The following is a 16,929-nucleotide window of genomic DNA, read 5'->3' as shown; positions in this document are numbered from 1 at the left end:
TTTGGTCTGTGAAGATGGTTGTTTTACTCTAAAACACGCAGCGCATATATTGTTAAATATATTTAATTAAATTGTGATTTCAGTTTTACTTGGATGAATCGTGCTGCCCTTCCTCATTGTTTTCCTTTGTTTTTGTATCAGTGTTTTCCTCTGTGTGTGTAAATCTGTAAATGCGGAGTGTTGTTATCACAGGTGTGCTGTAAAGGTGACCTTACCGTGAAGACGGGAAACTCAAGAGGGTTTAACCTTAACCGAGTCCTTCAGCGCTATATTACCCATAATCCCCAGGCGGATCTTCAACCCTCACACTGGGCCAAACCAGCATGAGGCACAAAAGCAGAGCCTGAGGAAACCAAGGCCGTGTGTTTAACCAGAATGCGTGTGTAAACTCTGTGACCCCGGCTGCCGGATCAAGTGTTTGTCAAGTGTCTTTCCTGATTTATGGAAAAAAGATCAGCGCTGTTTTCCCTCCGCGCTCGAACCCGAGAGCGATCGAACACGGCCAGAGTTTGGCTCAAATTCCTCTAACTGCGTGTCACACGTCAGACTTTGAGGCCAAACGGCATTTTTTTGTTGGTCAGACATTTTTGGCATTGCATAATAACAAACTGTGGTGAAGTGTGGCTTTTTAAAGACGAAGAAGAAGAAGAAGAAGAAGACGTTGCAGAAAATACTCTCCAGAATCAGAGTCACTCTTCATCGAGCTCAAAGAAATTCCATGTTTTTTCAATTTTGTTGTGGCTTTCTGGCTTTAACTTCACATTGGGAAGTTGAAGCCAGAAAAACATTTTTGACATTTTTGGAGTGTTTTACAAGAGAATACCATTTCAAATTTCAGTGTTTATTTGTAATTATTTGTGTTACATTTAATTCATTTGTGTTGCATTAAGTTGTTTCAAAGTAAATCCAGTTTTTAAACTGTAATAATATTTCACAATTATACTGTTTTTACTGTATTCTTGATCAAATAAATGCCGCTTTGGTGAGCAGAAGAGACTTTAACATTAACAAAAATCAATCATCGCCCTGTAATCAATCATTTTAACCCTTAAAACTCATCTTTGATCACTAAAATGACATATTTAAAGTTGTTTACTTAAAAAAAAAATTTCTTCGTGCCTTGAAATATCTTGAATGTAACTCGACACCCTCGCCTCATTTAGTATGCGTGGTTCTATGAATATGCAAATGAGCCCCGCCTCCACTCACTCACTCAGCTCAGAGATCCACTGGTTGACGATCACACGTTGATCTGATTGGTTACAAGGTAGTTTGTGACGTCAGAAACACCAGCGATTTCAAAGCGTGTTTTTGAGACTGTCTTTGGTTCACTGCAGTTTTAAGGAGGCAATACTCAGCAATGGTGTCGACTTATGAACTTACACATGGTTTGTCTTAAAGCACATTAAAAACACCACATAGACACATAAACAGCAGTAACAGCTTAATCTTCACCACAGTTTATGTTATGTAGCCCAGGCAGAAAATTATTTAATGAGAGATTATAAAGATCATTTTAATGAGTTCCGGCATGTTCTTGCATTTCGGTACTGAAGACAGTAGATGATCTGAAGAGGAAAGCTGACCGTAGATGAAGACTCAGTATAGCGCCTCCTTGTGGCGACACTGAGAACACAGTATTTACTGGTGTGTCATGTATGTTGTGATGGATTTGAGAACCCGCCAGCATGTGAATGTGCTTCCAGAAGCGTGTCGGGTGGTCTGGCGCGTCGCAATAATGTTCCACTGGAAACACAGTCTCTCTGTTTCCAGCTGTGTTTATGAGACTGTGTTTCACGTCACACTCTCTGTGTTATATTACACATTTGACACGTCATTAAACAGCGTTCATTCACGTTCCAAACGAACTTGCGGTCGCTATTTCAGCGCGAACACTTTGTGTTGTGTTTGTGATAAAGCCTCTAAAACGAAGGATTAGCATTGGCTTGCGTTTTACATTTTCTTTAAAAATTTATTATTTGTTATTTGTTGCTTCTGTAGTTAGTGTTATAAATATGGACATTTTGTACCTTAAATGATGGTAAACGTGCTAATTGCCAGTCAAAATTTTAGAATCATTTTTTTTTTTCAATATTTTTGATAAAAGTCTCTTCCGCTCACCAAGGCTGCATTTATTTGATCAAAAATACTGTAAAAAAAAGTGACATATTTTTACAGTTTAAAACAGCTGTTTTCTATATGAATATATTGTAAAGTGTAATTTATTCCTGTGATCAAAGCTGAATTTTCAGCATCATGACTCCAGTCTTCAGTGTCACATGATTGTCATGTGTGGACTTTTATGTCATTTCCTGTTCTGGTCCGTGTTTTGTAGTCCTTTGTAGTCTTTCTTGTCGATTAGTTCATGATTGCTCCCAGGTGTGTCTTGTTCGCCAATCTCTCGTTGAGTGTGTTTCTCATGTTCTCTGTCTGGTGTTGTCCTTCTGTGGATGTTGTGTGTGTGCGCTTGTTGTCGGTTTTGTCTGCATTTATCAGTTTTGCCTGGATGGATTTACTTTTATTATGTTTGTTTGAATAAATGTTTGCTGCATCTGGATCCCACTCTCGTTCCTCTGAAACCGCCAACGTTACAGTGATCCTTCAGAAATCAGTATAATATGATGATTTGATGCTCTGTGTACGAGTGTATGTTTATCGTATTTGCATAACTGCAAGTTATTACTGTAGTGTTTTTTGGTAGTTGTTTGTTCATGTTCCTTCCTTACGCATTTATTGAGATTTTTTTAAATTAGAGTTGGCTTTAATTTCTCTGTCGGTTATTGACACAACACAAAACACAAAAATATGAACTGTTGGCATTACGAAAATGTATTATGAGCCAAATGTGAAAACCATGTGAAGTTTGTTTTCATTATTATTATTAATTCTCTCTTTTACTGTCAATGGTTTCACTCTTGACTGTGATCATTTTTTATTTTGTAATTTAAATGATTTTTGTTTTTTCGTTTTTACATAAATAAATAAGAAATCATCAAGCTTGTTTGTGGATATCATCCAAAATGTTCAGTCAGTAAAATGGGTCATAAACTCGCAAGTTTTACTCGGACTTTAAGGGTTTTCAATGAGTTCTGCATAGTTTAGATTTTGAGCTTCTCATGCATTCAGGTTTCATTTTTCTCCCTTCTTTTCTGTGTCCGCAGGTTGATGAGATCTACCACGACGAGTCTCTGGGAACCAACATCAACGTTGTGCTGGTCCGAATGATCCTGGTGGGATATCGTCAGGTGAGCGTCCAGCATGAACACTTATTTTAGTCGATCATTTGATCCATTAAAACTCATCTTTAATCACCAAAATTACATATTTAAGCGTTTTTTCCTTGAATAAAAAATGTCTTCATGCCTTAAAATATCTTGAATGTAACCCGACACCCTTGCCTCATTTAGTATGCGCGGTTCTATGAATATGCAAATGAGCCCCGCCTCCACTCACTCACTCAGCTCAGAGATCCACTGGTTGACGATCACACGTTGATCTGATTGGTTACAAGGTAGTTTGTGACGTCAGAAACACCAGCGATTTCAAAGCGTGTGTTTGAGACTGTCTTTGGTTCACTGCAGTTTTAAGGAGGAAATACTCAGCAATGGTGTCGACTTATGAACTTACACATGCTTTGTCTTAAAGCACATTAAAAACACCACATAGACACATAAACGACATTAACAGCTTGATCTTCACCACAGGGGGACTTTAAACAGTACAGACAGAAACCATTGACCCAGTGTTCATTATATCAGGATCAGTCGATCACCGGCTGTGCGTTTGTGCCTACATGCCTGATTAAAGAGAAGTTATTAAAGCTTTCTGTGAAATAGTAGAGGTGTTATTATTTGGCTCATAACTCGCCATCTGGAAGACGCAGCTGTAAAACACACTCGATATCAGAGAAGAAGGACACAACCTGCTTTCACATCTGTTTGCAGCCAAAGATAGAGACTAAAGAGAGACTGCACGGTAAAACATGTGCATCAGTAAGTTATGACAACATGTTTTTACATTGTTTTAACTCATCAAAATAAGTTATACAAGAGTCAACTCATTTTTTAAGTCAGTTTAATGTAATTTAAGTTGAAATGACTTAAACATCCAAGTTGATTGTCCAGTGTGAGCTTGACAAACACTTCAAGCTTTCTAGAATTGAAGTTCAGTTGACGGAGAAGATAATAGAGTTCTCCGATGTTACACAGAACTTCATCAGCTTTTCACGGTGTTTATTATAAAAAAATGCAAAATCCAAAAATGTGCATCTGTCATCCAGTGAAGTTCTGCTGTGACTTTAACTGAACGCCACTGAACGGTCGAGGTGATGAAAACGTCTCAGGTTACGACTGTAACCTATGTTCCCTGAGAACAGGGAACGAGACACTACGTCAGAATGACGCTATGGGGGAACGCCTCAGGCGTGACAGGTGTCTGAAATAAATATCAACTCACGTCAATCATGTTGACCGGCGACAGCCTGTGCATCATCAGCTTGAATGATGAGCGCGCGACCTGGATGTATAAAGGGGAGCCTTGCACACATGACAACATCCTATCGTCTGAAGGGACTGTTGCAGGCAGGCCCCGAGGCATGGCAGGAAGACGTAGTGTCTCGTTCCCTGTTCTCAGGGAACATAGGTTACAGTCGTAACCTGAGACGTTCCCTTTCGAAAGGGAACTCTACACTACGTCAGAATGACGCTATGGGGAACGATATACCAACGCCACCATGCTGAGGGGAGTGCGTGCCCAAAGGCAGTGACAACTGTCCGAACCAGTAAATCAGAAACACTGGAACCACTCACCCTTAGGTCACATCGGGCTGTCAGTGACAGCACTCCCTACCGGTCATAGCCCAAGCTAATGAACCAAGAAACCGCCAGAACATAGTTAATGGGGGGTATATCTGGGCCAGCTCAAAGGCTTAGGACCACAACTTCCAATAGAAGGGGTCCCTTCTAGGGAGTGTGGCTAGGGGACCCAAGGGACTCCCAGCCAGTCACTATTCAGGGGAGCATGCCTCCTGAAATGCCACCAGGCTGGCCTGGTGATCTATACTAAGACTCACAGTCTGGCCATTGCCTGTCTGTCCAAGACAGAGCCTCTGGAAGTTGCCTTGGATAAGGCATCCAGAAACTGAAGGCCTGTAAAGCTGGCAGAAACCATTCAGTTCCGGATCACAGAGACGGGATCTCCCAGAGAGTGTGACTTAACCTCAAGAAACGACGGAAGTCGTCCACTCAATCCACGGGTCTACCCAGTGCTCGATCCGAACACTGGGGAAGTAAGAGAGGGTTCAAACCCAGGAAGGTCTACTGAGACCTAAGACCTGATGACCCCCTCATGTGGGGAGCTCCAGTACATGAGGGCTCATATCAGGAAGGCCGCTGAGGCCTGTAACCTGACAGCCACACAATGTGGGGCTACCTTCAGAAAGGCCTAATGAGGCCTGTAACCACAGAATGTGGGAGATAGCCTGAAAGGGAAGCGCCTGTCGTAAAACATTGCGACAGAGGACGCATCTAGAGTGGGACCCAAGGTGAAGAACTGGAGTCTGAGCCACGTAAAAAAGGGAATGAAGCGGACAGCGCATAACCCTTACCATAAATATGGATTTTAGAAGGTACACGAAACGACAGTGCGTGTACTTAGCCATTCTGAATCCAGGAAGGCCTGGTGAGGCCTCTAACCTGGCGACCACAGTATGTGGGAGCTCATACTCAGGAAGGCCTGTGAGGCCTGAGACCTGGCGACCACAGTAAGTGGGAGCTCGTATTCAGGAAGGCCGGAGAGGCCTGTAACCTGACAGCCACACAATGTGGGGCTACCTTCAGAAAGGCCTAATGAGGCCTGTAACCACAGAATGTGGGAGATAGCCTGAAAGGGAAGCGCCTGTCGTAAAACATTGCGACAGAAGACGCATCTAGAGTGGGACCCAAGGTGAAGAACCGGAGTCTGAGCCACGTAAAAAAGGGAATGAAGCGGACAGCGCATAACCCTTACCATAAATCTGGATTTTAGAAAGTACACGAAACGAAAGTGCGTGTACTTAGCCAGTCCAAATCCAGGAAGGCCTGGTAAGGCCTCTAACCTGGCGACCACAGTATGTGGGAGCTCATACTCAGGAAGGCCTGTGAGGCCTGAAACCTGGCGACCACAGTAAGTGGGAGCTCGTATTCAGGAAGGCCGGAGAGGCCTGTAACCTGACAGCCACACAATGTGGGGCTACCTTCAGAAAGGCCTAATGAGGCCTGTAACCACAGAATGTGGGAGATAGCCTGAAAGGGAAGCGCCTGTCGTAAAACATTGCGACAGAGGACGCATCTAGAGTGGGACCCAAGGTGAAGAACCGGAGTCTGAGCCACGTAAAAAAGGGAATGAAGCGGACAGCGCATAACCCTTACCATAAATATGGATTTTAGAAAGTACACGAAACGAAAGTGCGTGTACTTAGCCATTCTGAATCCAGGAAGGCCTGGTGAGGCCTCTAACCTGGCGACCACAGCGTGTGGGAGCTCATACTCAGGAAGGCCTGTGAGGCCTGAGACCTGGCGACCACAGTAAGTGGGAGCTCGTATTCAGGAAGGCCGGAGAGGCCTGTAACCTGACAGCCACACAATGTGGGGCTACCTTCAGAAAGGCCTAATGAGGCCTGTAACCACAGAATGTGGGAGATAGCTTGAAAGGGAAGCGCCTGTCGTAAAACATTGCGACAGAAGACGCATCTAGAGTGGGACCCAAGGTGAAAAACCGGAGTCTGAGCCACGTAAAAAAGGGAATGAAGCGGACAGCGCATAACCCTTACCATAAATATGGATTTTAGAAAGTACACGAAACGAAAGTGCGTGTACTTAGCCATTCTGAATCCAGGAAGGCCTGGTGAGGCCTCTAACCTGGCGACCACAGCGTGTGGGAGCTCATACTCAGGAAGGCCTGTGAGGCCTGAGACCTGGCGACCACAGTAAGTGGGAGCTCGTATTCAGGAAGGCCGGAGAGGCCTGTAACCTGACAGCCACACAATGTGGGGCTACCTTCAGAAAGGCCTAATGAGGCCTGTAACCACAGAATGTGGGAGATAGCTTGAAAGGGAAGCGCCTGTCGTAAAACATTGCGACAGAAGACGCATCTAGAGTGGGACCCAAGGTGAAAAACCGGAGTCTGAACCACACATAAAAAAGGGAACGAAGCGTACAGCGCATAACCCCTACCATAAATATGGATTTTAGAAAGTGCATGAAACGAAAGTGCATGCACTTATCCATTCTGAATCCAGGAAGGCCTGGTGAGGCCTCTAACCTGGCGACCACAGCATGTGGGAGCTCATACTCAGGAAGGCCTAGTAAGGCCTATAACCTGACGACCACAGTAAGTGGGAGCTCATCCTCAGGAAGGCCGCTGAGGCCTGTGACCTGACGACCACAGAATGTGGGAGCTTGTATCCAGGAGGCCGGTGAGGCCTGTAACCTGGGAACCACAGCATGTGGGAACCAATGATCAGGAGGCCAGACGAGGCCTGTAACCTGATAGTCACAATGCGTGGGAGCTCACATTCAGGAAGGCCTGATGAGGCCTGCATCCTGACATGTGGACGCTCACAACCAGTGAGGCCTATACCCTAGCGACCACAGTGCGTGGGAGTTCACATCCAGGAAGGCCTGGTGAGGCCTGTAACCTGACATGTGAAAACTCATAACCAGGAAGGCCTAGGAGGCCTGAAGCCTGGTGACCACTGAATGTGGGAGCTTAACACTCAGGAAGGCTGAGAGGCCTGAAACCTGGCGACCACAGCATGTGGGAGCTCATACTCAGGAAGGCCTATGAGGCCTGAAACCTGGTGACCACAGTATGTGGGAACTCACATTCAGGAAAGCCGGATGAGGCCTATAACCTGACATGAGGAAGCTCATAACTAGGAAGACCTGTGACCACGGTGTGTGGGAGCTCATACTCAGGAAGGCCGGGTGAGGCCTGTAACCTGGCGGCCACAGAATGTGGGAGCTCACATTCAGGAAGGCCGGATGGGCCTGTAACCTGACATGTAGAAGCCCATCACCAGGAAGGCCGGTGAGGCCTGTAACCTGGTGACCACAGTATGTGGGAGCTCATATTCAGGAAGGCCTAGTAAGGCCTGTAACCTGGCGACCACAGTATGTGGGAGCTCATAACCAGGAAGGCCGGATGAGGCCTGTAACCTGATTACCACAGTATGTGGGAGCTCACATTCAGGAAGGCCGGTGAGGCCTGTAACCTGACATGTGGAAGCTCATAACCAGGAAGGCCTGGTGAAGCCTATAACCTGGCGACTACAGTATGTGGGAGCTCATATTCAACCACAGTATGTGGGAGCTCATACTCAGGAAGGCCTAGTGAGGCCTATGACCTGATAACCACAGTATGTGGGAGCCCATATTCAAGAAGGCCTGGTGAGGCCTATAACTTGATAACCACAGAATGTGGGAGCTCATATTCAACCACAGTATGTGGGAGCTTATTTTCAGGAAGGCCTAGTGAGGCCTATGACCTGATAACCACATTACTCCTTGACAGTCAAATCCTGGGAGCTCACCTCAGGGAGGCCCAAGCGCTGTCCGGTTGCAAAATGGGGACTGTATGGTCAAGGAGGCCTGTTAAGACCTACTACCTGACCATCGAAAAAGTAAATCAAGATTTTCTTACCCAAAACATTTTGCCCCAGACTCTAAAACAGGAGACGTGGTCTGAAAAGAAACAGAAATATGTTAATTTCACATTTTACAAAAAGACCAGAATTACACCTGCTCTTTTTGTTCGCTGCTCATCATTTTAATTCCTCAATTAAAATGCAGCCAAAAACACTGGATAACGCGATCTGGATGATAGGCTGAATTACTAAATATCTAACTTCTTAAAAGTCAGATAATATTCCATCATTTTAATTCATAGAATTAAATGCAGCCATAATCACCAGACAATACTGTTTTAATATTTAATATACGTTCTCGTAATCTACACACTGCCTCGGCAAGCGCGAGAACGAGTCGTTAAAATATATTTGGCTTTCATCTCTCGAGAAGAAAGTCAACAGGCGCGAGGTTGAAACATCCGACAGCGCACGGACTTTTTCTTTCTCACGCGCGCCGAGATATTTCTTAATGAACACTGTCAGCACCCTCAGGAACTGCTGTGAACGGCTCGTACCCAAACAGTATTGTTTCACAAATCGCGTGCACCACGGGGCTCAGATGCTGAACCCTCCTCCCTCGAGAAAAGGGTCCGACGAGAGCGGAGCATCTTTAAATGAAAAACGCTCACAGTTTGCACAAGAGGCTCTCTCGAGAGCCTCCCGCGCGCTTCAGCGATATTCTCAAAACAGACAAACAGTCCCTGAAGACGAAAAGAATGTTGTCATGTGTGCAAGGCTCCCCTTTATACATCCAGGTCGCGCGCTCATCATTCAAGCTGATGATGCACAGGCTGTCGCCGGTCAACATGATTGACGTGAGTTGATATTTATTTCAGACACCTGTCACGCCTGAGGCGTTCCCCCATAGCGTCATTCTGACGTAGTGTAGAGTTCCCTTTCGAAAGGGAACAATACGAGACGGGAGGAAAATTACTTTTCAATGCTCTGCATTCACTAGCAAAACTTTTGCATCCTCTTTTGCATTTGAAATAAAAATGTTAATTATTAAAACGCAAAGTTTCAATGCAGAGTTTTGTTAGTGAATGCAAAAGATTGGAAAGTGAAGAAGTTTCTCAGGGGAACCCGCAAAGTTTTCTTCCCATCACCACGTCCCTTCAGGGCTTTTTGATGGATTCAGATCTCTTTGTGAACCAATACCAATGTGGAGATGAATTGAAAGTATTTTTTTCCCTTTAAGATGTAATGAAGTGAAGTAGAAAATTAAATATATGCATCTACTGAATATAATGTATCCAGTGAGAGTGATGCAGATGCAGATGCTCTGTAATGCAGAGTTGAGCTGTCAATCAAACAAAGCTTCTAAAATGTAAGTGTGATTCTGCCTGTGAGTGACTGTACATGTGTGTGTGTGTGTGTGTGTGTGTGTGTGTGTGTGTGTGTGTGTGTGTGTGTGTGTGAGCCGATGTCATGATTGATATGTCAGCGATGTCAGCAGGAATGATAGTTTTCCACCTGACTCTCTGCCGTGTGTCTTGAAAGATTAATGCTGATCCTCAGTGCCAGGGTGAATCCACACGCCAGTCCTGCATGTGTGTGTGTGTGTGTGTGTGCGTGGCCTCATTACACACTGCAGATTGACTTTCAGTTCGTGCTACTTTAGAGGCGATTTCTTGTGTGTACAAGTACTTTTAATCTCCATTTGATTATCCGAGCTGATGTTAGTTTGACATCATTTATAAACATGCGTTTCTTGTCACCACACGTTTGTCCTTCTCGCTCGCTTGCAGCGCTTCTGCGACGTTGAGAGATGCAAAAGTAACAGTGCTGGAGTATTAATTGAGGTTGACAACTAGCAAAACTTAAGTTAGTTGTGAAACTAGTGTCGTCTTCATAAACTCACCAGCGTTTGCTCATTGTTGCAGAAGCTGTCGGTTGATTTGTTCATGTGTTTGTTGTTAATTGTGTTGGATTTGTTCATTGTTCATTCAGTTCTGAATGCTAAGACAATCTTAAATTCATGTTCATTTTTTCTCTTAAATTGTTATGCTGACAGAAAGTCTGTATTAAATGAGAAAAATGCATGTCAGTTTTGGACTCCACTATATTATGTTATAATCTTAAAATAATATTTTAAGATACAGTATATATTTGAAGACATTTTAAGGATATTAGAAAAAGATCAATAATTTACAATTATTTAAATGTTGAATTTTTTATTTGCAAATGTTTTTACAATTGGCTGCCAACCTGAACAAAAAAAGCATTGATATTGTAAATTATTTATCCTGTTTTTTTTGTTTTGTTAATACCCTTAAAATGTATATATATATATATATGTATGTGTGTGTACTGTATATATGTATAAATATATATATTAAATATATCTTAAATGCAATAGTGACATTTCAAGAATTCACACTAAACAACTGTAGAATAAGAAATATTAAATATTATATATATATATATATATTTACTGTATATACATATTTATATAATATTTAATATTTCTTATTAAATATATTTAATATTTCTACATGCATTTAAGTTATATCTGAAGACATTTTATAATATTAAAAATAAGATAAATAATTAAAATAAATAAAAATAAATGACCATTTACTGCCACAAAAAAATATTGTTATTATACATTAATGATCCTATTGTCTTGTGTTAATACTCTTAAAATATATCTTTAAGTATAACACATACAGATATATTAATATCATATTTAATGTCATTCTTTTGCAATTTTGCGTGATGTGGAGTGTGTTTTGTGCTGTAGACGTGTGTGTTGTGATGACGGATGATCATTGTGTTGTTCAGGCCCGCTGGGGTTTGCTGTGTTTAGTCTGCTTGTGTCACAGTGAGTTGTTGGTATATTCTGGAAGCTGAACAGAAAGCCAGTCAGTCATCGGATTTCAGCTTCAGCTCGGTCTCAGATGGGTTTTTACCGGCGGGTATTCATGCTAAACAAACAGCGAAGTGTCCTCAAATAGCCCACGCTGTCCCCGAGGAGCGCTCACGTGTTCCTGCTGGCCAAAAGGCTCTCTCAACGTTACATGAACAAACGTTCTTCACTGTAATGTTAACAAAACCTTATCTGGTCTTTAATAATGTTCTCAAAACGTTCAAAAACATTATTTATACCCGGTTCACGGAACGTTGTTTTCAGTTGGACGTTCATCTAACATTTTTTAAATGTAACAACTTGTTTCGGAATGTTCAGAACACATTCAAAAGTAACATTCTAAAATGTTTGAAGACCGATGGAATGTTCCATTAACGTTTGAATAACCAAGAAAACGTTTAAAAAACTGTAATGTTTTTGAACATTCAGAGAAACATTCAGAAATAACGTTTATATATAATAATAACTTAATAGGAACGTTAGCAAAGCTTTCTGTTGTCGGATGATTCTCCTGAAATTCCTCCAGAGAAATGAAAATAAAACGAGTCAATAGTTGTCATCCAGCAAAGATGCCTAGAGCTATAACATGAATGTGGAGCGGCTCAGATCATTTAATGAGAAATGTGTGACCTCATATTGACTTTTGACTGCAAACTTATGAGACACTATTGACAAACTGTGGAGACACGTGACATTACGAAACGCGAGACATTTCCAACAAAATCAGGTCAAAACAAAGTTTGTTTCAGTTCAAAACAGCTTCCCAAAGCAAAACTCCTTTGCCCCGCCTCTGAACTCCCATTGGTCTGCATGGTGATGATGTCATAGGTGGGCGTGGCTCTGAGGCTCCGCCTTCTTTGTGGTGTAAATCTTCTCCGGTTCAGACGCGAGTAAAACATGAAGACACTGGAGTCGCTTTATTGTAGAAACTGAAGTTGTAAAGCGACACAGACACTGTTGTTCATGTTTAATACTGTAAAGCTGCTTCTTTAAAGCAATATATTGTATAAATAAATGTGACTGGAGCAGAGAACATTTCCAGATCAGATGCTTTCTTAACTCCTGTTTTCTCACCGCTGTCATCGTTATGTGTTTATCTTGTTTATTTATCTATTCTTCAGTTCATACATAATAAAATAATGGATGCTCAGATCTGTATGTCATGTCCATGTATTGATGTGTTTGTATGTTATAGGCAGGATAATGTGCAGTCCGGAGCATCAGGGCACTAATCATCCCTTCAGGGTTTACTTTACGATAATGACCGGTTGACTGCACATCATCCCTTATTTGTGTCAAACACTCTTGAGATCATGCAGACTTTAGAGGAGAGTGTTTGTAAAGTAGATCACAGTGAATCACTCAGTTTCTCATGTGGTAATGATCAGTCCAGACTGCAGGCAAACGTTCGTTTTTATGTTTAGTCTGGTCTGAACTAGTTCTGCTTCAGGACATCATGTGGTGGCATTAATCACCATTTTATTTTATTTAACTTTATTTTATTTTTTATTTTAATTCAACTTAATTTTATTTTTTTATTTTATTGTTTATTTTATTTAATTTGTATTTAATTTAACTTTATTTTTTTATTTTTTTTATTGTTTTATTTCAATTATCATTCAAATTAATTTAACTATTTTTTATTTTATTTTATTTAATTCAACTTAATTTTTTATTGTATTTTATTGTTATTTTGTTTATTTTATTTTTAATTTAATTTAATTGTTTAATTTAATTTGTATTTAATTTAACTTTATTGTATTTTAAAAAATTATTGTTTTATTTCATTTTTTTATTTATTTAATTCAACTTAATTTTTGTATCGTACTTTATTGTTTATTTGATTGTATGATTGTATGGCAGATTGAATTTAATTTGTATTTAATTTAACTATTTTATTTGAGTTTTTTTGTTTTATTTTAATTATCATTCAAATTAATTTAACTATTTCATTTTTAATTTAATGTAATTCAACTTAATTTTTTATTGTATTTTATTGTTTATTTGATTGTTTATTTTAGTTTTAATTTAATTGTTTATTTAATTTAATTTGTATTTAATTTAACTATTTTATTTAAAAAAATTATTGTTTTATTTATCATTCAAATTAATATTAATAATTAATTTAATTTAACTTAATTTTTTTTCATTGTACTTTATTTTTTATTTCATTTGAATTTAATTTAATTTAATTTATTTAATAAAATGTTTTTTTTTTTAAAATTTTTATTGCCACAAAATTGACATTTACATGTATTTAACAGACGCTTTAATCCACAACCCCCGAGTGTAGCCTAGCTGTTATAAACTAGTGTGGACTAAACTGTTTTTCTGTGTTGTGTGTTCTAGTCCATCAGCCTGATTGAGCGAGGGAACCCGTCCCGGAGTCTAGAACAGGTTTGTCGTTGGGCGAACACCCAGCAGAGACTCGACCCCGATCACGCCGAGCATCACGACCACGCAATCTTCCTCACCAGGCAAGACTTTGGTCCCGCAGGTATGCAAGGTACTGTGTTTCTCTCGATCGAGGCTGTGCAGAGTAAGTGCTTCTTTACGCTTCTGTTCTCCAACGGTTGGCATCAAGATGCCCAGGACACACACCGTGTAAACTGGGCATCCATGCCAACTCGTACCAACCAAAAATACTCTTTGTTATGTTGCGAAGGAGAGTTTTTGGCATGTAGAGGAAAAGAAAACATGATTATCAGTAGCTGCGCTCTCTCAACAATGCTAATATTCCTAGTTGAAATGTTTACCTTTCTAAGTATCTCAGTGAAATTGTAGAATAGGCATCTTAATCAGGGTAGAAAACTAATTTAATTTGGTGTGAATAAAAACGAGTCTGTGAGGGACGGATTGAGTCTGAAAATGACCTGAAGACTTTTTCATTCACGTCGCATTAAATATTGTGTCTCCCATGACTAAGATCCATAACTGATCAAATAAGTTGGAATAACATTGAATTGGTATTTCGCAAAGATATGTTAACATGATGATATTTAAACTATGAACTTGTTTTTTGTTTCATCAAGTGGTCCCTTTTTGTGGTTTATTTAATTTTTTTGATTATTTAAAAAATGATTAAAATTATTAATCATAACTAATGATATTAGTTCATTAGTATAATATAAAATTATTAATCATAATTAATCATAACTCGCTAACTAATTTTTCTTCCATGTTTTCATTTTAGGATATACCTCTGTTGTGCAGCACTTTGTTTGCAAAAAAAGGTTTAATTTTCATTTGATTAAAAGATAAATTAAAATACACAGAATTTCTGAAAAAACAATGTTATTGTTATTACAATAAAAATTATTGTGAAAAAAATATAAATTAAGTTGTTTTTATGAATTCAATAAATTAGACATGCTTTTGTTCATTAAAATTGAATTAAACCATTCAAATGGAATTCAGAATTTTTTTTAACAGAAAACACTGAATTTGTTAAAAATAAAATGGAATTTGAGGAAAAAAAATAAAATGTATGTCATAGGGCCCTAAAAATATTTTTTGCTAAATTCTTAATAAATTGCTGTTAAATTGTATTGATTTCAAATAATTAGACTTGCTTCTGGATTAATACAATTGAATCTAACCATTAAAACGGAGCCTAATGTTTTTTTTTTTTTTTCCAGAAAAATTAAATCGGAAAAAAACTGAATTTAGAAAAAAATTCAAAAATCCAGAAAAATTCAATCGGAAAAAAACGGAATTTAGAAAAAAATAAAAAGGAATTTGGGAAAAAACTAAACATTTCAAAGGGCCCTTTTATTGTAAACCATTAAAACGGAGCCTGGAAAAATTCAAATGAACAAAAAAAATAAATCCAGAAAAAAACAGAATTTAGAAAAAAATTAAAAGGAATTTCATAGGGCCCTACTCTTCTAAATTGTGTAAATGTCATTACATTAAATGCAAAATATTAGTATCTTTTCTCTTCACTAACTTCATGTGAGTTTAGAGAATTACATTAACCGTCAGCATGATCCTCTGACCACAAGCAAACACAAACAATCATCTGTTGCTTTAGGATTTAAAACTTCCTTTTGCTTATAAAGTGTGTTTCTTTCATCTTCCTTCACAATAAATGACTTGTTCTACTGCAGTGACATTCACACATTACCTTAAGAATATGAAGACTATCTAACGCTCTGATCAAACTCAGTTTTCCAGCTGAAGCGTCAGGATTGTCCTGCGTTTGACTCCCGATCTCCGTCCTGTGTTTTTGAAGTTCCGGCACTGGATTCTGATGGATGTGTGTTTAGGTTTCGAGACTCATGTGTGATGTTTAGGAGACGTGTTTTCTGTTTCTCTCGTCTGCTGTTGCTACGCCACGCTCTCTGTTGTGTTCATAACATCGTCCTACAGCGTTCAAACCACAACCTTTCACCCCTGAGGGCAAACATCACACTCCCGTCACAAGCTTTAGCCTGATCCAGGGCCAGTTCCAGGAACTCCTGCGCTGGAGGTGTCTGGTGTTAGAGGATCTCCTGCGGTGGAGCGAGATCCAGGTTCAGCAGATCCTGCATTAATCACAGCTGGGATGATCTGGAATGACGTGGTTTGGAAGCGGATCAGGGAAGCGGGTTTAACGCTGTCGAATCGTTGATCTTCACCTTCAGAAGATGTTGCTCATCCACCGCAGGGGCCAAAATAAATGTTACATGAATACATCTTTTTTCTTTTACATTTATTTTGTATGAGCTTTGCAACCTTTGCAACCCTGTTATGAAAAATTGACTGAATACAGTTTAAAACCATAATGTGTGCTTTTATTATTTTCTAGTAATAAACATATATATATATATATATATATATATATATTTTAATACATTTTATTATTATATTAATATAAATATATTATATTTATTATATGGAAAAATATATCAAATTAGAAAATAAAAAAATCATTATATTTTAGCAATACATTAAATTGCTGAATTATTTTCAAAAATATATATATATATGTTTTTTTCTAATTTAATACATTTTATTTCATATATTATATTAATGTAAAAATAAATATATTATATAGAAAAATATATCAAATTAGAAAATAAAACAAATCATTATTTTCTAGCAATAAATTAAATTGCTGAATTATTTTCAAAAAATATATATATATTAAAATGAATAGATTAATAGATAATATATTAAAATGATTTTTATGAAAACATATCAAATTATAAAAATAATGGAAAACACAACAAAATTGGTTAAATTTAACAGTAGGGTCTAAAGTTTGGCTTTTGTCTGGGAACAAATGTTAACAATAATAACTTATGTATTATTAATAATAATAATAAACAACAATAACAATAATAACAATAATAATAAATAGTAAAGTACATTAAATAATTTTTGTATTTAGCTTTTTATTTCCCCCAAACTA

The 16,929-nt window shown here is 38.9% G+C and overlaps 1 protein-coding gene across 2 annotated transcripts in view; it reads left to right on the top strand.

Annotated features, from left to right (window-relative positions):
* The window catches only part of adamts14 (ADAM metallopeptidase with thrombospondin type 1 motif, 14), a 78,771-nt gene that overhangs the window by 36,010 nt on the left and 25,832 nt on the right, over positions 1-16,929 (top strand). Inside the window, exons 5-6 of one of the 2 annotated variants that reach the window (XM_084434643.1) lie at positions 3,162-3,245; positions 13,884-14,031. In XM_084434643.1, coding sequence (XP_084290769.1) covers positions 3,162-3,245; positions 13,884-14,031 — 232 coding nt within the window. Of the gene's footprint in view, positions 1-3,161; positions 3,246-13,883; positions 14,041-16,929 lie in introns of both variants that reach the window. The other variant, XM_084434642.1, reaches the window with a different exon arrangement.

The sequence above is a fragment of the Rutilus rutilus genome (assembly GCF_951802725.1).
Source record: "Rutilus rutilus genome assembly, chromosome: 16".
Lineage (NCBI taxonomy): Eukaryota > Metazoa > Chordata > Actinopteri > Cypriniformes > Leuciscidae > Rutilus > Rutilus rutilus.
This window is presented reverse-complemented; position numbering and strand designations above follow the sequence as displayed.